The sequence below is a fragment of the Branchiostoma belcheri genome, unplaced genomic scaffold (assembly GCF_001625305.1).
Source record: "Branchiostoma belcheri isolate BF01 breed outbred unplaced genomic scaffold, Haploidv18h27 scaffold1, whole genome shotgun sequence".
NCBI classification, from domain to species: domain Eukaryota; kingdom Metazoa; phylum Chordata; class Leptocardii; order Amphioxiformes; family Branchiostomatidae; genus Branchiostoma; species Branchiostoma belcheri.
The window spans coordinates 939,131-963,933 of NW_017802379.1; the positions used below are offsets into that span (position 1 = coordinate 939,131).

At 40.2% G+C, this 24,803-nt stretch overlaps 3 protein-coding genes across 4 annotated transcripts in view; 2 read left to right on the forward strand and 1 right to left on the reverse strand.

The window, feature by feature from the left end:
* The window catches only part of LOC109466309 (glutathione S-transferase theta-1-like), a 9,714-nt gene extending 2,010 nt beyond the window's left edge, over positions 1-7,704 (reverse strand). The window contains exons 1-5 of one of the 2 annotated variants that reach the window (XM_019764025.1): positions 7,512-7,704; positions 6,741-6,828; positions 3,924-4,074; positions 3,026-3,184; positions 1,811-2,605 (exon numbers count right to left, since the gene is read on the reverse strand). In XM_019764025.1, coding sequence (XP_019619584.1) covers positions 2,429-2,605; positions 3,026-3,184; positions 3,924-4,074; positions 6,741-6,828; positions 7,512-7,620 — 684 coding nt within the window. In that variant the 5' untranslated portion in view covers positions 7,621-7,704 and the 3' untranslated portion in view covers positions 1,811-2,428. Of the gene's footprint in view, positions 1-1,810; positions 2,606-3,025; positions 3,185-3,923; positions 4,075-6,740; positions 6,829-7,511 lie in introns of those variants that run through there. The other variant, XM_019764033.1, reaches the window with a different exon arrangement.
* A 125-nt stretch (positions 7,705-7,829) lies between these two features.
* On the forward strand, positions 7,830-20,656 carry LOC109468253 (unconventional myosin-XIX-like). The gene is made up of 27 exons (XM_019766513.1): positions 7,830-7,912; positions 8,135-8,188; positions 8,635-8,739; positions 9,485-9,590; positions 10,093-10,247; positions 10,611-10,718; positions 11,104-11,168; positions 11,395-11,468; positions 11,610-11,679; positions 11,982-12,084; positions 12,488-12,608; positions 12,895-12,980; positions 13,132-13,225; positions 13,427-13,613; positions 14,019-14,092; positions 14,321-14,442; positions 14,896-15,006; positions 15,379-15,558; positions 16,078-16,221; positions 16,431-16,538; positions 16,832-16,963; positions 17,394-17,562; positions 17,936-18,060; positions 18,409-18,535; positions 18,952-19,103; positions 19,647-19,958; positions 20,229-20,656. Exons 1-27 carry the CDS (start codon positions 7,844-7,846, stop codon positions 20,328-20,330), a joined length of 3,255 nt encoding a protein of 1,084 aa, XP_019622072.1. The 5' UTR covers positions 7,830-7,843; the 3' UTR covers positions 20,331-20,656.
* A 1,009-nt stretch (positions 20,657-21,665) lies between these two features.
* LOC109466527 (F-box only protein 44-like) lies at positions 21,666-24,800 on the forward strand. The gene is made up of 4 exons (XM_019764254.1): positions 21,666-22,183; positions 22,764-22,980; positions 23,411-23,546; positions 23,954-24,800. Exons 1-4 carry the CDS (start codon positions 21,808-21,810, stop codon positions 24,089-24,091), a joined length of 867 nt encoding a protein of 288 aa, XP_019619813.1. The 5' UTR covers positions 21,666-21,807; the 3' UTR covers positions 24,092-24,800.
* Positions 24,801-24,803: the final 3 nt, after the last annotated feature.

Below are 24,803 nucleotides of genomic sequence, written 5' to 3' on the forward strand. Positions count from 1 at the left end.
GTGCGAGACTTATTCGGAAAGCCAGGTTGCCCGGAGCGCAAGTTATTTTTACAGCGGCTGGGTTTACGGCCAGCGGCTTCTGAAATAAACAGTGCCGCGGTCCCGCCTGATAACATCCCGCCTCGGCCTGCCGGCCTGCACGTGAGCAGTCCCTCTACTCAAATAACAGCGGGTGTTGATAATTTGGCGTTTCGCCTCCCTGAGCACGTGCGCGTAGGGATTTAATTCCAATATTTCCCCGATAAATGTGTTCGTCATTCGAATTTTCTTCGGCCGAGCGGCGTGGATCGAGCCGCTATCCTGCCGGCTGTGCGCGTGAAGTTTTCGGCGGTTCCGCGGAAAAATAATCCATCCCCAGAAGAAATGTCACGCATGAAAATAACAACTATATCTTAGTTTCCCCGTTTTATGAGTTTTTGAGGCCGTGAAATGTTTAAAACGGTTGAAATTTGTCCAAAAAACCAGCTCGAAAGACTGAGAAATAATGGCCAACATGGCCGACACATGTTGACAACAAAAGTGGTCAAAGGTCAAGTTAGCATCCAAACGTACAGGACATTGCAATGTGCTATAAAAACGATGCTTTAAACGCATGAAATTATTTTTCGGCAACAACAGAAATAAAAATTCACTCATATTTTTAGAAGGTTAATTTTCAAACATTACTGTAAAATTTTTCAAATTTATTGGTTTCTAGCTTCAGAATATAATAGTTGTTTCTTAGAATGTGCGGTTGGATGCTGTGAAGGACTTGACATATATTATTATTAAGTATATTAGACATATATTAGACATATATTAGACATTAGAGATTTAATATGATCGTGCCTACCAGTTTTTGAGTAGGAGTCTCATAGACATAATCACAATTTTATTAGTTCAGCTGTGTCAATATGTGATTTTGTTTGGGATATGATAGGGTTACTACTACTAGCTTAGTTATATTTGGCTTAGTTTATTAAGATGTTGGTAACACCTACTTGCTCCAAGTTCCAGGTAGTAAATACATGTACATTTTGTATCATGTATTTTTCACTTGTTGAACTTGTGGAAGCACCGTTGGCCCCCGGTTAGGGGTCATCCGGGGAACCTATGCCCATTTTTTTCAAAATTAAGGGTGCTAACAGTACTCAGTAGTTGCACGGCTGTGTCAGAACTTACCAGTGAATAACACAAGACAAGTTTGAGTTTACTTCAATCTTTCTGTCTTTGACTCTTTGATTATTATTAAAGAGTTTTCATCTTAATTTAGCCAAGTTGCTCGAGTTATGCTGGTGTAACTGCATTGCCATGGGTTTAGGTCCGGAATCATAAGGTACGGACCTGAACCTAAACCTCTGGTTATGAGTCCAGAACCTGAACGTGGGTTAAGGTCCGCATCCCTAAGTACAAGGTGGATTGGTCATATTGAGAGAGCTCTGGGTGTTAATGGAAGAAGGCCCAGGCAGGACGAGGCAGATGATGAAACCAGCAGTTCTTCCGGCTCAGAGTCGGAGATGTGAAGGTAGCATTTTTGAATAAACGATGATGTTTGACAGCTGTTGTGTTTGCTACTTGATAAACAAACCTATTAATTGATAAAAAGAAAGGATAATGGATATTGGGTAGCAGACTTGAAGAATCCAGTTCCTTTGAAATGGGGCAACCTGAAATCCTGATGGGGCAACCTGGCTTTTGACCCAGGTTGCCGCCCGGGCAACCTGGAAAAAAAAAGGATTTTAACCCCTGCTATGTGAAAATTATTTAGGTGGATGATATCATACAGCTTTGCAGTCACAGAATCTTCTAGACTTTAAACAGATACATGCCATCAACTATCTGCAACAAATTTATTAATATACAATTCATATACATTTCGACTTTTCTTTTACATGGTGTTTTCAGCCAGTAAGTTACATTCTGAATGCAATAGCTGAGGACTAGACAATATATTGATATGTTGTACATTTTGGATTTCACACATTTGTTAAATGAATGTACAATGTAGAGAATTTGTGTTATACACTGTACAGCCCTCAGAATTTCATAATCAAAAACGAATATGAGAAAATGCTTGACCCTCACATTCAAAACGAACAATACTTGTTGCATACATGTGTTGTTATAAAACACATGTAGCTATTAAGGAATGATAGTATTGACCGATCACATACAATGTAGAATAAGAATCGTCTGTCCAGGCTTGGTATTTTCAACGAGTTTTACCTTTACTAGTCTATTCCAAATCTCTTTCCAGACAACATGTAAATTTTCCATTGCGCCTGTCATTCCCAGGTTATTTGATAGAATCTAGTTGCGAATGACAGATCCATTGATTTGACTAGCTGATAGAAAAACAGTGTCTAACACTGGCCGGAAAACCCTGCAACATAACAGTTAAAGTTCTGCAGAGGACTGTAAATTATTTCACAGTGTCAATATCTCTCTCTTAGAGCCTAGCCTGCTGCCTGCTGTTGGACATGTCCCTCAGTTTGTAGAGCATCGCGACACTTTTGTCAAAATGCGGCTGCAGTTTCTCTCTGACACGGTCCATCCAGGCCCGGAGCTTGGGTCTGCCTTTGGTGACGTCACGGCCTGAAGCCAGGCACTGCATCAGTTCGTTGATCTGTAAGGGGGAGGGGAGCACAGATGAGATGTTGTATTGGATTTTTCTAGAGATAAAATTTGTATGCATTGAAGGAATCATACAGGGCTTGAAATACCACCTGTATAACAGCAGCATATGCAGGTATGTGCAGGTAAAATTGGAGCTAGGCAGGTATTTCTAATGTCTACCTGAACCTATAATATATATCTATATATATTTATCAGCTGTATTGACTGTTACCACCTATACAGTATAAAAGAAATACTGGCAAAGGTTTCTGAACAGCTTTTACTTCCTAAATTCTGAGTGGTGCATGTGATATTGTCTGCTGAAGGTAATTTTCAATGTATGCAGAAAAAAGCATACTTAGAAGCTGGTTGTTGACACTCAAACTAAGAGTACTGTTAGGATATCATAAACATTATGTCTGAGACTCACGGCCAGTAGGTCAGCGATAGTGATGTTGTCCCCACAGAGAAACAGCTGGTCCTTCAGGAACATCTTCTGCAGCATGTCAAGAGTGGCATTCAGCTCAGACTCAGCCTTGTCCAGGGTAGCTTTGTCCAGCGGCTTGCCTGTCATCTGGGGCACCATAAACTGTAAACAGGTCAGCAACATACAAAAAAAAGATTGACTTATCAATCCCTGATTTTTCCAAACCATGCCTTTTGCCTCATACCCATTCTTGTAATACATAACATAAAGTTAGGCCACACCAATTTAATTTGTTGGTTCTCGGATTCACCTCTTCATTTTTTTCTGATTTGCAAAAATTTTAAAAAGATTCTGGTTCTGAATCAACTCAAAAATGCTCATATTTTGCCCCCAACAGTTGTGGAAAGTCCTTTTCTTCCTAGCTGTTGCAGTGTTTCCATCTATCAATGCAGTGGTTTGATTAAAAGTTCAAAATTCATTGTTTAAATATTAACACAACCTTTTGTGTTGACTTCATGGCTCCTATCATAGCATTTGGGGCTATAATAGGATGCCTAAACCTGTTTTTATTTTTATTTTTTTTCGCCCTGTCACTTCATGTTTTTTCTGACAAAATCCGAGAACCAACAAATTAAATTGGTGTGGCCTTAACTTACTGTTAACTTTTACTCGTGGAGAGCAGGTGGCATTTACAGAAATCCATGATAACTTCACCTGTAAGTACTAGTTCAGTTCACTTCATCTTCAGTGAAGTGACACCACTTTAGCACTGTACTTCATTGCGGTAAGATAATTTTGCAAGACTGGGTACTAAGGTTGGGCAAGAATCTTATTGTACTCATTAAAAAACTGTGTTTTGTACGTGGACCATTTTTTACCACCAAAAAAATCAAGAACTTACCTCTTTCCAGAACAGCCCTGCTGCATTAAATCGTGTGTTCATGTGTTGCCAGGCCATGTACTCATCCACACGAGCCCTCAGCCGGAGGTCCGAGGGGTACCAATGGTCAGGGACCACGTATCTCACCGCAAGGTACTTCAAGATAGCAACACTGTGTGAAAAAAATTGGAAAAAATGGTAACTTTGCCTTATTTCTTCGTCAGATAAAAATCTTGAATAATAATTATTATTGTATCACTCACACTCACTGCTCGGCTTAGCGTCCGTTGTTCCCCGTCATGCAAGGGTTGGACGTCGTGGGGTGTCGTTTGGGTCTAATAGCTGCTCTCCAGCTGCTTCTGTCTAGCGGGTTGGCCTTCTGCAGTTTCAAGTTTTTGACATCTTCCCTAATACTGTCTATCCATCTCTTTTTTGGACGACCCCGCGGGTTTCGTCCCTCTACGGGCATTGTCATGACCTTCCTTGGCCAGTTCTGCGGGTCCATTCTTTGCACGTGCCCGTACCAGCGAAGTCTGTTGTAGCGCAAGATCTCACGTAGGCTGCTTACACCGAACCTACACCTAAGCTGATCACTTGACACCCTATCAGCCAGTCTACTGGAACATATCCATCTAATATCTGTATCAAATATGACTAGAGTTCCCCGATCTCATACCTTCGCCAAATGATGTTAATCTTTATGACTGACAAAGTTTAGATTAGATTATTCCCCCCTGATTTAAGAAATAGGAACCTAATTTTCATGAATTATATTGTTTTATCATAATCTCAACCAAAAGACAAAAAGTCTTATATGAACAAAGAATGCATTCTAGCATTTCCTAATAAATTATGCAAATGAGGTCCTGATTTCAATAAATTATGTTTAATGATGTTCACCTCAATTTAACTTTCAAATACCACAAGTATGAAATTCCAGGCAGTTATCATTACATAATTATAAAATTTTCTCATTAATTATGCAAATTAAGTTCTTTTTAACATAATCAATATCTTCCTGTGTTTCTCTCGTTGTCAATTACCAATGTCACAAGCTTCAATTGTCCTATCATGGAATGCAGCTGATTTATAGAATTTCCCCATAAATTATGCAAATAACATCCATAATTGTCACATAATTATATTAAGCATCACGTAAGCTACCTACATACCAAAAATCACGACGATCCGTCAACCGGTTCTTGAGTTATCCCCTTTTGAATATTTTCAAGAATTTATCCCTGCAGTTCCAGAGCAAGCCGCTAGGGGGCCTAAACTCACGTCACTTCTTTCCCAGCACAAGAGCTACCTACCATCTAAATTTCAATAACATAGCATGTCTAGATCATGAGATATCAAAACCGGAACTTCAGCTGCAGTACCATAATAAGCCGCTAGGGGGTCCAAAATCTAATCATTTTGAGGTCTCATCAAGACCTACCCACCTACCAAGTATCAAGACAATCCATCAAGGCCTTCTCAAGTTATCGTGTTTACAGACAGACACACACACACACAAACACACACATACACGAACGCCCCTGAAAACATAACCTTCTTGGCGAAGGTAAAAATGCAGTTCCATGTATTCAACAAACTTTCACTGGAAGTGGAGGCTCTAGAAATGTTAGTTTTTTCTAGTTGATTGCAAACCTGTGGTTGAGAAGAGTTACCACCAACTTTTTCATGCACGTGTCAAAAATGTTCAAAATGACATTTATCTTCCTGTGCCTCTCCAAGCAGAGATTTAGGCTTCAGCTTATTGTTTGACGTTTGGGTTTACGGAAAAAGGTGTCCAGTCCGATTGGTGGAAAAAGCAGTCCAGTCCGATTTTGGGGTGGAAAAAGCAGTCCGGTGGTTTCTACGAAATTTTACGAAAGACCATAGGCACAATTTTTTCTTGTGTGTGTACTTCTAGTTTCTATGGGTACTTCTAGTTTCTATGAGTACTTCGAGTTTCTATGGCTACTTAGAGTTTCTATGACTATTTAGAGTTTGTATGGGAACTTGAATTAGCATATATGTGACTCACTATATGCCGCCTTAACCCGTAATTCAGGCAGCCTTGAGTGAGTAATAGCGGACAACCGATTTACACCTCTTGGGACCACCGAAAAGTAGTTTCTATACATACAGGTCACCTATCCACAATAAACAAAAGTTAATTATTAAGGGATTCTTTCTTACAATTGTACTTCCGGTACTTACATGCTTGTCGGTGTAATGCAAAGTCTGCCATACGTGGCTTTAGCAGGGGCCGACTGGATGTTGGGCAGCTGGCAACCGTAAAGCGATTTAATCAGGCTACTTGCAAGCAGGATCGGCCCTGTAAATCTCGTCAGTTGACCGCTTCATCTTTTGACTAATTACTATTACTTATATGTAAGTAATAATCCGGAGGCATGATGATGATATGTAAGTTACAAACTCTAAGTTCCCATACAAACTCTAAGTACTCATAGAAACTCTAAGTACCCATAGAAACTCGAAGTACTCATAGAAACTCGAAGTACTCATAGAAACTCGAAGTGCCCATAGAAACTAGAAGTACACACACAAGAAAAAATTGTGCCTATGGTCTTTCGTAAAATTTCGTAGAAACCACCGGACTGCTTTTTCCACCCCAAAATCGGACTGGACTGCTTTTTCCGCAAATCGGACTGGACTCCTTTTTCCGTAAACCCTTTGACGTTTTACGTAGTACTAGTAGTAGGCATTTGTATTGGGCTTTCTTTTTTGTACAGGCATATTTTTTTATGCCAGCCAAATGCAAATGAATACTGCCCTGATAAATTTGATACTGTCTTGCAGCCACTAAAAGATCTCCCTGTAGGTTACCTTTCTGTGAGAATAAAGCCATTGTCGTTGATGGCGGGAAGTTTCCCCATGGGGTTGATCTTCAGGAACCACTCAGATTTGTGTTCTCCTGGGTAGGAAAGAAATCAAAATTCTACATTCATCTCTATATCATCGTAAATTTCTTCTGAATCAATAGATGTAAAACATCCAAAATATATGATTTATGAATGAGTTCTTTTGTTACAATTACATGTATGTAGGCCAATTAGACACAATGCATGATGTGCCCATAGCAGTTCATGCTTAGAACTCTATCCTCCTTGAAAAAATGTAGACTGTTGGACTTTGTTCAGCACTTAATCAATAACCACTTTTCTGAATGAAGAAATAAAAAAAAACTTAGACTTTATTACGAGAAAAACTCTTTTATGTTTTGGATGTAATAATTGTTTGTCAAGTTTATATTCTTCTAACACACACACACACTGTTACTCCAAGAAACGTAACATCAGGGTAGTGAAACTTTGTAAACATTGGACGCTGGCAACGTGGCAGAATGAGTTATTGATTTGTTAGCTGTTTTGCTAAACAACAAGCTTCGCACGGAGGAATGCCAATCCAAAAGCATAACAACGTTAGATCAAAATTTTTGCATCTTCAATTTTACACTGTCACAGCAAGGAGGTGTGGTGACAGGCGTCACTAAACGTTGACTTAGCTGAGACAGCAAATTGTACCTGTTGTAGTGATATATTACATTTCCAGAGCTGAGTTCAAAAGTTCATTTCGCCCCTCCCCCTCTTTTCTTACCTTTCCTGATCGCTACCGGGTGGTCTTTGTAAACTATGTTGTTCGCCTTGAGAAACTGGAAGATGGCCCGCGAGGGCTGCGACATTATGTCGTAGTAAAACGTTAACATGGCTGCAAAATTTGGGGTAGATTTGCAGCTTGTCTAGAAAAACACACGAACTAAAACTTCTGCTAGGATGAAATCCGGGTCAAAGAGCAATGACCGCCAGGGCATGTCAACCAAAGGAGACTGACCAATCACAGACCATTTTACAAATGTAGGACAGAAACAGCGCGTGATTGGTTGAATTGGACCAATCACAGCACAGCAAAGTTTTGAAACGAGATTCAAGATGGCAGACGTCCTGAGAGGGCGAAACGTTGCCGATGGTCAAAATAATGACAGAAAACAAGGGAAATTGGTAACTATACTAGGTATTGACTGCACAGGGAAACATAGGAAGTACTGAAGAGTATAAGACGTGATATTTGTGTATTTCCCTTGGCTTAAGGCGCCCGGCGTTAGGCATTTCCTAACGTTGGGGTGGGAGGGGGGTAACATCGTCTAGGAAATTTCATTGTCATGGGCCTCATAAATTATAATTTCTGTGCGAAATTCAGTCTTGACTTGTCTCAATTATCAGGATGCCAATATATCGCATGAAGAGTCTGACGCTGCCCTCAAGAAATATGAAAAGGTAAGGCCTGGCCTCTAGTTCTATGTAAATTTATGATTTAAAATTATGAAGTGCCAAATTACACACTCAAAATTATCATACAAGGAATCTGATGTTCTTGTTTTGAAGGTTGATTAAGACTAAATGGTTACCATTCCATGAATGTTGCAACATGTTTATTTTTATGTAGAAAACAGCTTGGCAAAGGTAATTAGGGATTATGAAGTAAAGTGTATTGTTAATATGTACTGGAATGTGTAGGTTTTATACTGTCTCTATGAATTTTTATACTACACTGAGTATTGTATGTAGGGTGCAATTTGGACTAACCAGGCCCGCAGGTCCCTTCACAAAAAAAAAAAAATTGAACTTGATACAAGTAAATACATCCTCCAATAGTCACAGGGGCCTGGGCTAATGAATACTAAGTGAAATGTACCATGTTTTCCTTCCCATTATGTATGTAGGGCCTGGATGTGTGGGTGCAGGATGACACGCTAGTCTGGGTACAGGCCACCGTCGTGGGCACCATGAAAGACGGCAGGATCATCGTCAGAGTTGGGCCTGGCCAGGTACAATATGATCAGAACCCTTCAGTTCAATCATTGCAATTACAATATATACTACATTTTGTACTAATAACTACGACTAATAGTAATACAGCAGACATGTTATATATCATATGCATTTAGTAAGGTGGAAACTGGTTTCACCTGGTTGCCAAGATTTTTCGTCGCTCTTTTGTTCTTCCTGACAGTACTTCTTATAAGATGGAAGACTGCGAGGGTGATAATGATTAGTAATTAGCCCCTCAAGATATATTTCTCACTGACGACAGCCTCCCTACAGCATCCCATGTCTGTTGTCATTAATCATCTAAGACTTGATACCAATCCTTTGTTTCTGACTACATTTGCTTGAGGGGGAAGAATGTACATTCCTACATGATTGGCCCTAATGTAATGATTGAGTTCCACTTTGCCTTTGGGGCAGCATCACTGTCCATTTTCTCAATGTAATTTGTTAACTTTTATTTTTACTCCTTGTTGTAGCTGTAACCAGTTACCTATCACTAGTATGTACTCAGGGACACCTGAAAAACAGGGTCCACTGGGGAAATAAATAAAAGGAAGGAATTTGCCAGAAATGTGCTTGGTTGAACGTTCAGACTAGTTGTTTGTTATTACAAAGTAAGAGTGAGGCTAACTGCTTTTTAGCCTTTTCCAGTTGAAAGTTGAAAAATGTTCTGTTGTAAGTTATAGTGCATTTGAATGGGTGTTACATACAAGTTGTCACAGGTGTCTGAATATTTGGCAGGATTCTGTAGTGTGGGTGAAGGGAGACTACCCACAGCTGTGTGGGGAGAACAACTTTGTGGACACAGAAGACCTCACCAGACTCAACCCACTAACAGAGCCAGCAGGTAGGACTTATCTAGCACATCGGTTGAACGTACTGCAGCTGCACGAAACTCGCAATGTATTGTGCATTCAGTCAGTTCATCAGTTTAGTTCATCCATTTTCAGGTGACACCATGTGCTGTCTCCACAAGTTCCTGTCACGCATGACAGAGGACAGTTCAACACCACCCAGACGTTATTGTGCATAGCTTGGCAGAATGTCTATTGCTGTCAAATGTTGTATTGGAAAAGATATGTTCTGAAATTGGAAAAATTCGGGTGCAACGGTTCATTAAACATCCAAGGAAAACAGTAAAAAGAAGCCGGGTTTCAGCAGGCCCATTAAATTGATTAATTTACATTCTGCTGATGCCCTGACTTATAAATATGCAAACCTTCACCTTCAACTTTGACAATCCATGAACAGTCTTCATCTCAGCTTGCAATTGCCTATTTTTCAATTTCAATTTTTGTAACATTTTGTACATTTTCTATGTGTTTTACATGTACTTCTTACCTCCATAGTGTTACACTGTATCCATGAGCGGTACAAGCAGGGTGAGTACTACACCACAGCAGGCATCACCCTGGTGGCAGTCAACCCTTTCAGCACTGTCCCCAGCCTCTACAGCCAGGCAAAGATACAGCTCTACAGCTCAGCACTGCCACAGGACATAAAGGTCAGCAATTAAGTACTTAGATTTTTAAATAAATGTTTTTAACATGCAAAAATTTTGTTGTCATTTGTTTGACTGTTAGCTTGGGTGCTGGTCCAAAAAGGCTCAGTAGCAAATCAGATGGCATCCAGGTTACTTGATTGTTGCTACATGTAAGTTGTTGCAAAACAGCCAAAGTGAATGACTTTCACTTGATAAAATCTTCTAGAGATGGGTTCTGTGAACTTCTGCCTGATGGAAACTACTAAAAAAAATAAAATAAAACTTTACTACCTACCCGGTATTACATGTACATACTGTGCTTTCAATTTTGGTGAATTCTTTATGGGTACTGAACATATAGATCTCGTGTGTTGTTGTGTGCAGGACCTGCCACCCCACGTGTTTGCAGTAGCACAGCAGGCCTTCGGTAACCTGTCCAGAGGCCTGGGGAGCCAGGCTATCATTGTCAGTGGGGAGAGTGGAGCAGGCAAGGTGAGGCTGTTGTAATCTATTTGCTAGTTAACCACTAGAAGACTAAGTTTTCTTGGAAACAATATTTGTGTGACATGTATAGAGAATGCTACAGGTCACACTGACTCTTTGATTATTGTCTTCTTTCCTAATTTATTCATCAATAATATCCATGCAGATAGAACAATATGGATGCTATAAGAATTGCCTACTCACTCACTCACTCACTCACTCACTCACTCACTCACTCACTCACTCACTCACTCACTCACTCACTCACTCACTCACTCACTCACTCACTCACTCACCCACCCACCCACTCACTCACTCACTCACTCACTGTCTTCTGAGGGTTAGACGTGCTTGTACTGTGGTACTGCGGCTATGTATGTATTGTGTGTTTCAGACCTGGACGGCTCGATGTCTTATGAGATACCTGGCGACAACTTCAGCAGGAAAGAGGCTACCTGGGTAAAAACTTTTTTTTTCTTTCAAACAATCAGGATCAGCTAGTTCTCAATCTCCTGAAGTTTTGTACAGTCTGAGTGTGAATGAAATTTTTAGCTGTAATCATAAAGATATACATTTTAACCAGGCATTTCTAATGGTCAAAAATGAAGAAGCTTACTTAGTACTTCCTAGCATTAGAATTACTCTGTTATTTTCTCATATGTGTTTTTGTCCCTCTACTCCACAGGCAAAGAACTCCAACCAGTATTGTGAAGATAGAGAAGAGAATACTTGACTCCAACCCTATACTGGAAGCATTCGGTATCTACTAGTGTTTAGCTAATTTTATTTCAGTGGTATACTATTGCAGCTATTCTATTTTCCATATATTTAGTAGTTTTACGTCAGAGAAAGTGAAGACCAGACGAAACGAGTTATTTTGTTTGTTTTTCACCCGTATAGGAAATGCTGGAACAGTGAGGAACCACAACAGCAGTAGGTTTGGAAAGTTTATTCAGCTGCAGTTCAACAGGTAAGTGTAGGGTGGCACTGCAAACACTTAGCTTGACCCAGCATCTCGTGTTGCAGCATAAGCATTCAATTTTCAACTTTTAAACTTAACCAAAGGAGTGGGACAGACAGTTTGAATACTAGTATACAGTAAATCAACTTGTTGTAGTTTAATTTCTTATGATGTTCAGACATTTTTACAGCCATTCACAAGATATTAAAAGCATACACGGTCAACGATGAAGAATGGAAGCTATAGACTATTTTAGAAACAAATATTTTCATGTAACAAAATGAGAAAAATATTTGCTTTGTTTGTCTCAGGTCTTGCCATCTGGTTGGTGCCTCCATACAGACCTATCTGCTGGAGAAGACCAGAGTTGTACACCAGGCACAGAGAGAGAGGAACTACCACATCTTCTACCAGGTCAGGGCTACTACTAGCACACCTGGCTCAGGGCTTGAAATATTGTTTTTCTGCATACCTGCACCGGACACACTTTATCTATTTAAGGATCATACGGATCATACTATAAACTTTTCAGAAGGTATTATTATTCTTTAAACTCCATAGGTGGTAACAATCATAGCCTGACTAAATTGCACAGCTGGCTAACCCACCTGAAAGTTGCCACCCCCTTGGGGTGGAGGTCATTTACCTCTGGCAACTAGAGCTTGTGTAAACACAGACTATAGTAGCAGTCAATGCTGCAAACAAATATCCACATACATGTACACCTACATGTACATGTTTGTATTAAGTATATCACCAAACATATCCACGCAATGAAAGCAAAAAAGAAGACGGAAAAATATGTTTTGTCCTGTAGCTGTACCATGGCATCAGTGATGAGGAGAGAGAGTTACTGGGACTGGGAGGAGGGGAAGAGGAGGAGGAAGAGGAGTACCAGTTTGAGTGGCTCCCTACAGATGACTCACAGAACGACAGTGGTGAGGACAGTTTTGTTCTTCCTCTTGTGTCTGCATTAAGGTTGCATTGTCTTACTCTTTTTTGTATCCAGGGGCACTGGAAAAACAGGTCTTGGACCTGAGTGTGACCTACTCGTAGAATCAATGAAAATGAATGAAAAAATTAATGGCTAGAATTTTTGTCTGTTGTAACAAAAGCTTAGCAAACAAGCTGGAGCCCTGATGCCAAGGAAATAGAATACAGTCAGTAGTATGATTTCCTGCAAGAATACTAGTAGCCTGACTGTTTTTATGTTCCTCCTTTCAGATGAAGACTGGTCGTCTTTTGCCATTACCCGTCAGGCTATGACAAGTTTGGGTATCGGAAAGTGTCAGCAGCAAGAGATATTCATGGTGAGATTGGGAGGAGTTTTGCTTCTCTCTTAGTGAAATAGCTTTGGACTGTTTTATAGGACATTATGCTGTACTGACTTGCATTTCTAGTGGTTTTAGGCTGCTACAAATTGGCGTGTTCAGCATTTTGATTTTTGTGTGCCATGTCCAGCTCCTAAGTGCCATTCTGCACCTCGGAAACATCGTGTTCAACAGTGAGGCTCATGATGACGGCTGCCCCTGTACTATAGAGGAGGACAGTCAAAGTAAGTCTCATTTTCCCTGTAAAATTCATAGGTAAAAAAAGTGTAGAAAGGAAGTGTTTTTAGATTATCCTGTAGTTCAATTTTGAGCAATTTTGAAAGTACAACTTTCATGATTTGAATGCTACAACTCCTACAGTTAGATCAGATGAGTTGATATGCTGATTCAGATACAGATAAAAAAGTTATTATTTTCACCCATAGGATGTCAGCGTTCTCTGCGTACCGTATGTTCGTTGTTGGGTGTGGATGAGGATGCCCTGGGAAGATGCCTGACGTACCGACGGATCACTGCAGCGCCAGGCCGCAGGAAAAGTGTCTTCATGAAGCCCTGCAAGCCTGCCGAGTGTCTCGCCAGGCGGGACTGTCTCGCTAAACTGCTCTACGCAAGGTGTTAGAGTCATGATTTTTTTTGGGATAGCTTCTAGACATTTAATTATTTTGGGGCTCCAAGAGCAGCTCTTCTCCATAAGTCAGAAGCATCAATGCTAGAGACGATTACAGTTTAATAAGTTTGACTCACTGAGAGTGAGGACTGACTGACTATGAGATGCTGAAGGGTAGAACATTCCCTTCCCCATGTCCATAGTCATAGTTACAGTAGAATTTTCAGTATTCTATTCTCTGTTTAGTGTCTTTAGACTGTTACATTCCTATAGCCTGGGTACCATCCTAGTTAGTTTACTGGTTGGTGGTAGGGACTGTGGGAGCGGACGTAAACTAACCAGGATGGTACCCAGTCTAACATTCCTATCTAAATTGTTATAACCCAGTAATGTTGTTTCCTAATTTATAGGTTGTTTGACTGGATTGTGGACATCATAAACAAGAACATCTGTGGGGAGCAAGTAGAATGGAAGTCTTTCATTGGTAATTATGTCTTGCCTTTTTTTTAAATATAGATACAGAACGATCATTATGTATGTCATACTTATTCATCCGTTATTGTAATGAATGCAATAGACAGCCTACTTAGTGTGCTGTTGGTTCCAATTCTCTGAAGTTTACCATAGTCATCGTCCAAAAGAATGTGCAAAGTCTTGGACAACTGCAATGAGTATAAACAATTTAGAATGACGTTGTTATTGATGCTTCCAGGTTTGCTTGATGTCTATGGGTTTGAGAGTTTCCCTGACAACAGCCTGGAGCAGCTGTGCATAAATTATGCGAATGAGAAGCTCCAGCAGCATTTTGTGCACCACTTCCTCAGAGCTCAACAGGTACAAGATCCTTAACCTGTATTTTGATGGTAATCTGTAACATATGATGTCTTGATATTTTCATTTCCTACATCCCATCCCAACACATCATATTATATTATTCAAGCCAATTTTAATATAATTGTTTTCTAAAGTCATTCTTGACTCATAGAATGGTACATTATTTATCATTGATTTTCCCAAAAGCAGTGACAGTTTTAGTCCAATATAGAAGAATGCCTTATCTATTTTTTTATTGCATTTCACTGAAAACAATACCATACCATACAAATAAAAGAAATAGAAAACAAGAACAAGTACAGATGGTAAACCACGGATTAAACAATAAATGATGCTTTAGCCTACGTTTATTCTTCTATTTGTTATGCCTTATGCTACGTAGCATAAGGCATAACAAATAGAAGAATAAACGTAGGCTAAAGCAACATTACACCTTATTTACTTTGTCTTTAGGAGGAATATGAGGAGGAGATGATCCCCTGGAACTACTGTCAGTTTGTGGACAACAGAGACTGTCTGGAACTCATTGAGGGGAAGATCAGCGTCTTTGCACTCGTCAACGAGGTTTGGAACAAGAAACATTTTTTTCCAAAATCTAGAATAATTTAGGGGAAAATGTACACGAGGTCTACAAACCTGAGGCAGTCAAAATTTACTTCCTATCCTAATCTAGTTCGAACAGTTAAAACTTATGACACTTTTCAAGTTTGCATTGGAATTATACAATAATGTAGGCGGGGGGATAAGTCTTAGAATGTTTCATGCATTTTATCAGGAAAAGGGAAAAGAACTCATGAATTTTTGATTTTGCCTTTTTGTCTTATATTCTTTCCCACTTACTTCTGTAAGCAATCATTTTTAACTGTGTACTACTTTTTAGAAGTAGCTGCTGCTGCATTTAGAAGCAGCACAAATGACACTGTGTTCTAACCACAGGAGTGTCGGCTGAACCGTCCCTCAGACAGCCTCCAGCTTGCCGACAGGATCCACTCGACCCTGGGGGCCAGCAGACACATCTCCCGACGTAAGTCCATCCAGGGACAGGCTGCCTTCACTGTGCACCACTACGCAGACAGGGTCTCCTACCAGCTGGATGGCTTCGTGGAGAAGAACAAGGTGCTTTAAAACTTGCTGTCATTTTCATACATGTTGAACAGACCTGTCCTTGGTGCTGAAGGCTGTTAACACACATGGAATAGCCCTGTCCTTGGTGCTGAAATACCTGTCTTGGTGGTATTTCTGTTGAAAATGGAAACAAAAGAATTGATCTGAAACTGTAGAGAGCTGATTTTCCACAGCAAAGACAGATGGAATATACAGTATGTTGGTGTGTCATTCAGAAGGGCAGGTATACCAGCTAGACAGATATATACAGGTAGAGTAGTACTATATTGAAGAATGCATATACATGTAAGCATAGTGAACAACTTGCACCATGGTTCAACTGGACCATCCATGTAGTCCTAAGGAATCTTTCCCAGTAGCTATAGCATGCATGCATTTCAAGTGAGAGACAACCGCCAGGTTTTGAACTCCTGAGCCAGAGACAGCTAGGGGCACTGCATGCTTCTTTTCAGTTTTCTTGTCATCTGAAGATTTAAAATAGCATGATTGTGTATTTTCTACCGTTGCCAGGATGCTGTGCCTGAGGAACTGATGGAACTAATCTCACAGAGCGGGAACAAGTTTGTGAGCAGCTTGGTCGGAGGCATGGCCGTGACAGAAGATCCCTCTACCAAAAAGGGGAGGACAGCTAGGACTGTAGTCTCCAAGTTCAAGGTTCTTTGAGCACTTTTAATTATGAAGCTTATTCAGGATATATAGACTCCTCTGATGTTCATTTTTTGCACTTTAACCTGTTTTGATGGTTCAAGTTTTTCCTAGTATGCTCTATCTAATTGCTTTGTGGCAATTTTGGCTTCTTCTATACGACCTATGCAACAGAAAGATCCACTTGATTGATGTAATACTTGACTATTCTTTTCCAGGCTTCCCTTGACAAACTGATGCAAACCCTTGAGTCCACCTCCCCACACTACATCCGCTGTATCAAACCCAACATCCAGTCCAGGCCTGGTGTCTTTGACAGGAAACACGTAAGTCAATGTACCTTGTACATACCGCACATTTGGAATGTTTAGAGTAGGTCTCAATAGGAAAGATGGTAATCTCCAAGCAGATCTTTTGGTGGCTGCAATACAGACTACAGTATCAAATTGGCAAAACAGTATCAAATTGGCCAGGCAGTATTCAAAATGCCACCTAGCATTAAAAAAAAAAGATACCAACACAAAAAATAAAGCCCAATAAAACACACACAACTCTAAAGTAACACTTGACTTGACTTGACTTGACTTTTACCAACAAGCCCCCCTGTCCCCCTCTGCAGGTTGAGAGCCAGCTGCAGGCGTGTGGGGTTCTGGAGACAGTGAACATCAGCAGGCTGAGTTACCCCTGCCGCCTGGCCTACCCAGCATTCCTGGAGAGGTACGGCATCATCATGAGGACTGCTGCAGATCAGGTCAGAACAGGTTTTATTTAAGTAGTACTTTTATTCAAAGAAATGCAAATAGAAGCTAGCCTGGGTACCATCGGATGATCCTGGTTAGTTTATGTCTGCTAGCGACTGCAGGAGCAGACGTGAACTAACCAGGATGGTACCTAGGCTTAATAGAAGCCACAAGCACAAAACACCTCTGATTCAACTTTGTGTCCCAACTGTGGCTGGGATTGCCATGTGTGCAGATAGGGCTGATAAGCTACACTAGACACTGTACATAGCCACAACACCAGACCTAGAGTGTTACCATCATCTTTCGAGGTGGAAGGATGACTACTGACCTGACTTCTACTCACCACAAAACAAGGTTAATTGTAAGCCACCTAGATGTTTTGGACATTATGTTAGCTTGAAAATGATGACAGATATCTGTTCACCTTTTTTTCTGCAGGCTACCAGTAGCAGGTCGAGTGTGTCCAGTTTGTCCTCCCTGTCGGATGAAAACCTGGACACAGAGAACATGGACCCACAGGAGATCCTCCTGAGAAGGAACCTGGCAGCAGGTGGAACACCTGGAACACCTGGCAAGAGGAGGAGGAGGAGGACAGCAAGAAGAACAGGTAAGAGAACATGATGTCTTTGTAAGTTGCATGCACTGGAAATAGTACTTAACAATACTAGAAGTGATCTTCTTTTCATCCCACATGCAATACATATTTGATTGTGCTACTGACAGTCAGTGTTTTAAGCATATAGATTTTACATTGTAAATGTGAGCACATATGAATTTCTTACCCACTTACTTAGAGATAGAAGTGAAACCTGCCACTTGACTACTGGTATACCTATATGAAATAGGTGATTTAATTATAGTGCAACAGTGTATATAATTTAGTGATTTATAGTCATATACCACTATTGTTTGTTAAGTAACACTTGTTACTTGTTACCAGACAAGTCCCTTATTAAAGTTAACTCTGATCCTGTCCCCAGCTGTAGGGATTGAGCACCATGCAAGGCAGTGCTGCCAGGCCATCCTGAGAGTAGTGTTTGGACCCAACCTCACACAGCAGCAAGTGCAGTATGGGAAGACAAAGGTGTTTCTGGGACATGGCATGGTGAGTCGTTTCATGATAAACCAACTGGCCTGAGTGCAGTATGGAAGAAATGATTTCTCATGTGATCTAATATTTTAAGTAGAGCATTTTAAAACTCTTTTATTTTCTAATAAGTTATTTCATGTCATAGCTATTACCAAATCGTCTACTGAGGAAATGATGCAAGTATTAGCTTAAAGCTGTAGAAAACAGGGTCACCTTTGTGTTTAAAGTGAAAGACAAGTTTGTTTCAATCTTGAAATAAGACAAAGCTTTCCTTGTGTTGATAGTTTTATTTACACATCATTTTTAAGGATGATGAAAACCATATTTGTTGTTTGAATCCTGTCAAAAATGCTGCCATTTCAGTTTGACGAGTTGGAGTCTGCACGAGCCCGCCTGCTATCCCAGAATGCCTTCACCATCCAGTGCTGCTGGAGGAGGTACAAGCGGAGGAAGGTTGCCATGGCAACAGCCGCACTCACCATCCAGAGATGTACGACACCGATGAAATATTACAGACTGGTGTTCATAATGTAGTTTAGAGAGACTTTAGACTGATACATGTATCTTTGCTCAACTTGTTGCCAGATAACTACGGAGTGTTTAGGGAACTACGTGTATTATAAAAATGAACAAAATGTAGTAGAAAATATGCCCAGATTTGACATATTCAATCTTCTTGCCACTGTGCAATCATTCAGGAAACAAATTCATACTGCTTATTGCAAATGTCAGTATAAAGCAGCCAGCTAAGGTAGCCTTTTGGCAACAAATTTGTACTGGTTAGTAGTTTACACAATCGGGAGATGGTTAAATCAGGTTGGCATTGTAGCTCTCCATTATTGAGGAATGGCTACATTTGTATTTATGTTTTTACAACTCCTCACCTCTTATTGCTGTGCTACTCAGACTTCCGTGGATGGAAGGCTCGGCATTACATCAGAACCCTGCACTGGGCAGCTCGCATCATCCAGAGGGCCTTCCTACAGCACATGCTGAGGAGGGTACAGGACAGACTGGAGGAGGACACAGAGGACTCAATACTCGGGCTGGAGGAGGAGGTCAGTGTTTTTTTTGTTTATTTGCTTGTTTGTTTGGATTCTTCTGTCTGTAATGACTCACAAACAGTTCTTGAGGCTCAACTTTGCTTTTTGCACCTCATAAGGAGGAGGAGTGGTGATTACGGATCTTCATAATTTCTCCATTATATCTTCTGTGTAATACTAGTATCATTGCACTGGAAATCATGTTTAAAGATGCATGGTGAAAAACAAAATACATGTACCTGGTAAACTGGTGAAACCTTTGTGTTTACTTGTGATCTAGCCAACCACAAAGTCTGACAGTGTTTAAACATTTATTTTATTTATTTATTTAAATTGCAAACAATACAGTGCAATACAGTGGAAGCCCTGGCAGCTGAGCTGATGTCGGGCCCCACATTGTGAAATACATACATACATAACACAATAAAGTAACGTGTTTAAACATCCTTCTAAGCTGATAAAATTTGAAAAAAAAAATCAGCACATCTCAAACAGTCTCTATTTCAATAGATAAATGTATGTCAGAAACAAACTGCTCATGTCCAATGACCTTCACAGATGGAACATGCCCTGTCCGGCATCGACCTTGACCCCATTGTCATGGATCACGAGGCCCCGGTTACCTTGGAAACAAGCCATAATGATACAGTTGGCGACATGGCGGACACCCGTGAGTTTGAAGCTCAGCTGAGGTGGAGAATGGAAGCCGACTGCAGTGGGAGGGAGTCCAGTCTGTATGAAGACTCGCTGACAATCCGAGAAATGGGGACATACGACAATAGGTTTTCTGGGGAGAGAGAACAGAGAAGGTGGCTGGACAGGACAATCTTCCAGAGAGAGGGAATCGCCTCCATAAGACAAGTTCTCAAGGTATTTAAGAAATTTTTATGCAATCTGCTTTGTTTGGGGGGAAGAGTTCACTAATTGAATAGTATTTTTATTGCCTACTAAGTGAGCTTCAGTGCTACAAACAGTGCATAAAAAGAGACGTTCCCCATGTAGTTTCATTTCAGTGACAGTTTTATACATAAATTATTGCTAGATACACAGACAAAAAAATGAATTGCAGCCCTGATTTGATTCCTTTGTGCTACCTTTGTAGACTTGTGTAGCTTAATGTTTATTTTCTGTTGTCCCCAGGGTCCCATTGTGCTGCATGTGAAGTCTTCTGTACTTGCCTTCTCCAACACCTGTCCATGGATCGACACTGCCTACAGTCTCTCTGATGTACTCAGGTTTTAAAGACATTTCATCTGCCACCATAAAAGACTAATAATCATGTATATGTCTGTACATGTGTAAAAAGCCATACTTTCCTTGGATCTGATACCCTTGCAGCAATACTGCTTTAAGAGCAGTTTTCGAACCTTGAAAAATTGCTTCTATAGACAAGAAATATATTATGCAAGTAGACATGCAGCTTTTCCAATAAATTTCTGTACATTTCTAGGACATTTTGTGTAGGGTGAAGTAAGGATTATCAAGATGTACCTTGCCTTTAATTATCATACATAAATGGACTACAATCGTTCCATGTCTGGCATTTTCTTTTCCCTCCTTATGTATAAAAAGCCTTAGATTCTAGTTAGAATCTATTTGCACATATGACACGTAAAAAAAAAACAACAAGAAACTACTGTTCTGATAAAAAGTAAATTTGTCTCATTAGCAAAGATCTTAAAGTTTATATATAATTTTCCTCGCTTTGGTGGTGTATTTTATGTCAGATGCTCTGTTGTGTAATGTCAAGTCCAAAGACTGTATTCACTGCTGCTGCAACGTGAGATGAGAGTAAATCCTACTTAAAATAAGGAATAGAAATGGTTTCTGCTGTATCACTATGTGCCTGAATAAATGATATGGATGAAAGCCTAGTATTTCAGTCTTCCCTACCAAAATGGCATGGCCCCTGTCCCTGGTGCTGAATGATACTCCCATGCATTTAGTGACAGTGCTTCTACTTTGTTTAGTTCTCAATGGCCAAGCTAGCCAAACTACTGCTGCTAACCCTGATGCTGTCATACAGTGGTCTGTACCAGGCTCTCCAGAAGTTGGCCAAATAGGCTGAATAGTATTAGTAATGTAATGTTACATGTATACCAAAGAAGTTGGCAGGAACCCAGGTGCAATGTGTACTCCATTGACTGGCTCACTCCTCTGGCATACTATTCAGTCTATTTTGCCAATTTCCACTCTTTTGTCGCATCCGGGGAGCACGGTGCGGGGAGGGGGTAGATCAGGGGTAGATGTTGGTCATGTAGCACTGCTAGCGGTTATACAGCTACACGATCAAATAATCAGAGTGAATCATTGAACTCTGACCTTTATCATTTTTCGGGTAAGTCTATTCGTTGAAGGGGGTAAATGTTCAGTATATGTATAAATTATCATGACAAATTTATGAAACATTCTTTTCAACTTTGTCAATTGAAATATTTTATTAATTTTGTTTAATCCTTATGATATCGTGTTAAATGTATAAACCATGATGTGTACTTTTAAAGGATTGACAAACACCCCTCTATCAAAGTGGTTGAGCCCTGTTGAACTCGGAAGCCAGCTAAACAGCTCAGCTAAAACCAAAACCACTGTCCGATGACAATGAGTCACCGCCTACAAGCTTTTACTAGCTTCAGTTTTGCTCTATAAGTATTTGACAGCTGTTAATGTCAGTATACCAGAGTTAACTGAAAGGAGTACAACTTCTTTTCTACGGAAAATGGGCGGAACAACCTCCAAGAAGTACGAGAACAGGGAGGGATCAAGCGAACCAGGGTTGGACAAAAACGAACAAGGAACTGATCAGACCAACGAGCTTTCAGTTTCATACGAAGGTTTCGACATCGCCCTAGTTCCCGATGAAGTTCTAGTTCTTGTTTTGTCATTTCTTCCCGGCAAAGAGTTGGTCCAGAACGCTCGCCCTGTGTGTAAGGCCTGGAGAGACACTGTTGACCGCCCGACGATATGGAGAAAGAAATGTTTGCGGGAGGGACGATTTGTGGTCGGGCAGATGGGTCCTCAGCCGGACGACTGGAGGACGTTCTATTTCAAGAACCCGTACAGGAGAAACCTGGTCAAGAACCCGTCTGGGGAAGGTGAGAAACTTATTTTTTTGTGAACAGAAAGGCGGGATAGGCTAGCATGCATTTTGTAGGCATGGCCATGCGTGGTTTACTATTATCATCAGATGATGCTAACGTTATAAATAAATCTCCAAGCAGATGTTTTGGAATAGAAACTTGCGCATTATGCAACATTTTTGTTGCACCAAAAATTGAAGTATTTTAATTGAAAAAAAAATCTTAGTGTGACATTATATATTTGTGCAATTATTTCACATTTCTGCCATTTATGGTTGGTGCCAAAACTGCCCACACAAATATGCACACTCAGTTTGTGGGGCCACCACAAAATACTAGAATGTAAACAAACATGGCTGCAAGCTGTGTTTCCAGCTTTAAAACACACTTGCATCTACTTTTGAAATTGGCCAGATTTTGAAAATAGAGATATGAACCTATTAAACTCGGCTAACTGTTTAAAATGATCATTACTGTAAGACTATAACAACAGTACAGTTTGTGTAGTAATGTTACTGGTAGGTATAATTGTACAATAGCATTACAACACTGATGGATTTTTAAAAGTGTCTTCTATTTATAACATCCTTTTCAGAGGGAATGCGTCACTGGGAGGTGTTGGAAAATGGAGGTGAGGGCTGGAAGGTGGAGAAGTTTGTGGGCTGTAAGGCTTTTCCCAATCCTGCTGTTCAGAGCAATTTTGTCACATCATACGGCTGGGCTGTTCGTGAGCAGCAGATCGACCTCCTTGCCGAGGGCTGCCAGGAAAAGTGTCTCGACGAAACGCAACCAAGTATCGAGGTGTCTGAATGGTAAGCAAAACCGTATTCGTATGCATTTCAGTGTAGCTTGAACCAGTTTAGGATAGGATAAACAAGCAAACCGCTTTCTGTCAGTGACATCACATTTTTGCCTCACAGATAGATATCAGTAAGCTATGGGATCGAGTTGATCCAACTTACTACATTTATAAATTGAATTTCTATCAATTTCTATATGGACTTGAAAATCCAGTTTTACTTACCGCTTACCCAGTTTTACTGGGTGCCTTTAAATTGCTACCTTTGAAGGTGATTTGGCTCTTTAGTCGACTTCAGAACTCTCCAAGCTAGTTGAGGTAGCATAGATTTCCAGCATCAGTACTACCATTGTAATTTTCTGTGTGTATTACATGCATCCAATCTGGAATCTACAGTATATCTCCAATTCTTTCCCACAAGCTACCCTTTTTATTCCCAACAGGTATGCCCCTAGATGGGACTGTGGGAGTAAGTACGAGCTGGAAGTTCAACTACTGGATAAGAAAAAGAAAGTTGTGGACACCTTCCACTACGGGCCCGCTGTTACAGAACAGTGGAATGAGTCACAATGGAAGGAAGTAAGGGAACCTGTGTTGCTGCAGTAGCATGGAAGATAACACTCACAATATATTGCTTACTTTCGAATTCTATGTCCACATAGTAGTCTAGCACATTGACATAATGTACTAAAGCTGGGCAAAACATTGATTTTCCACAATTTTCTTTGGTTGTTTGGCCAATGTTGGATCAGAATGCAGATGATATCTTTTCTGAGAGAACATTAATTTTTGTTGTTGTTGAAAACTATAGATGTCATGTCATCCTTTCAGAAATACATTGTATACTCTGCCAGAGCGCTGTGCACAACCAATTAGCCTGGTTACCAAACCTGTTATAGCTCCCAAGTCCTACATGCTTTCTGCAACATTTCCTCTTTCCTTTGTGGACAATAAGAACTCAATGTCACATTCTTCTTGTGTTGCAGGCGATGCACATCTTCAGTAATTATGGGCCTGGGGTGAGATACGTGCTGTTTAAAGACAAGGGCTCAGATACACAGTTCTGGGCAGGGCACTATGGCAGTAAGATGACTTGTGCAAGTGTAAAGTTCATATTTCAGTAGCTACATTGAAGACATCCGTGAATAATTTCATCAGGTTGGTAAACGACTGAATAGCAAAGTTCTTTCTATCACAACCATTTATTTTTCAAGCCGACTTTTCGATGACCTTCTGTCATCTTCATCAGGGCAATTCTGACTGGTTTACTGGTTTACATTGAAGACAATCATCAACTTTGTTATGTGAGTCTGTACAGGATAGTATTGTAAATTGGTGTCAATAAGCTGACTTTTGGAGGTAAAATCATGTTCTTACTGCTATAGACATCACTACGTTCAAGTTTGGTGGGGTTATGTTAAAAATCATTCTTCAATCTCATTTGCATACATTGATTCACCATATTGAAGCACACATAATTATTGCACCTCTGTAAGTCATTATGAACATTTTATAACCTACATGTAAATTGTAGTTTGTTTGCAGTACTCAAACATGAAGTAAAATTTAGTAAGACCTGTTCTCCATACATGTACAAACTAAGATCTGATTAACTACTTAGTATTAAACATGAAAAATCACCTCAGGATATTACAGAAGCTTCTAGTTACGTATGTGTGGAATATACAGTCATGGAAGATATATGAGATAACATAAATCATTACGATATACCTTACACTACAAGAGGCATGTGCATGGCTACCTGATCCACATAATTAAGAAGATTCAAGATATATATGCACAGCACATTGGGATGTATAGAAGATTACAATTTGT

What these genes read in the sequence shown, in the direction of transcription:
- LOC109468253 (XM_019766513.1), top strand. Translation starts at nt 7,844, where the DNA reads ATGGCAGACGTCCTGAGAGGGCGAAACGTTGCCGATGGTCAAAATAAT. An exon ending in TCAGAGTTGGGCCTGGCCAG is followed by an intron (nt 8,740 to 9,484) that starts GTACAATATGAT and finishes AATATTTGGCAG; the next exon opens with GATTCTGTAGTGTGGGTGAA. An exon ending in TATAGAGGAGGACAGTCAAA is followed by an intron (nt 13,226 to 13,426) that starts GTAAGTCTCATT and finishes TTTCACCCATAG; the next exon opens with GATGTCAGCGTTCTCTGCGT.
- LOC109466527 (XM_019764254.1), top strand. Translation starts at nt 21,808, where the DNA reads ATGGGCGGAACAACCTCCAAGAAGTACGAGAACAGGGAGGGATCAAGC. An exon ending in CAAGAACCCGTCTGGGGAAG is followed by an intron (nt 22,184 to 22,763) that starts GTGAGAAACTTA and finishes CATCCTTTTCAG; the next exon opens with AGGGAATGCGTCACTGGGAG. An exon ending in AGTATCGAGGTGTCTGAATG is followed by an intron (nt 22,981 to 23,410) that starts GTAAGCAAAACC and finishes TATTCCCAACAG; the next exon opens with GTATGCCCCTAGATGGGACT.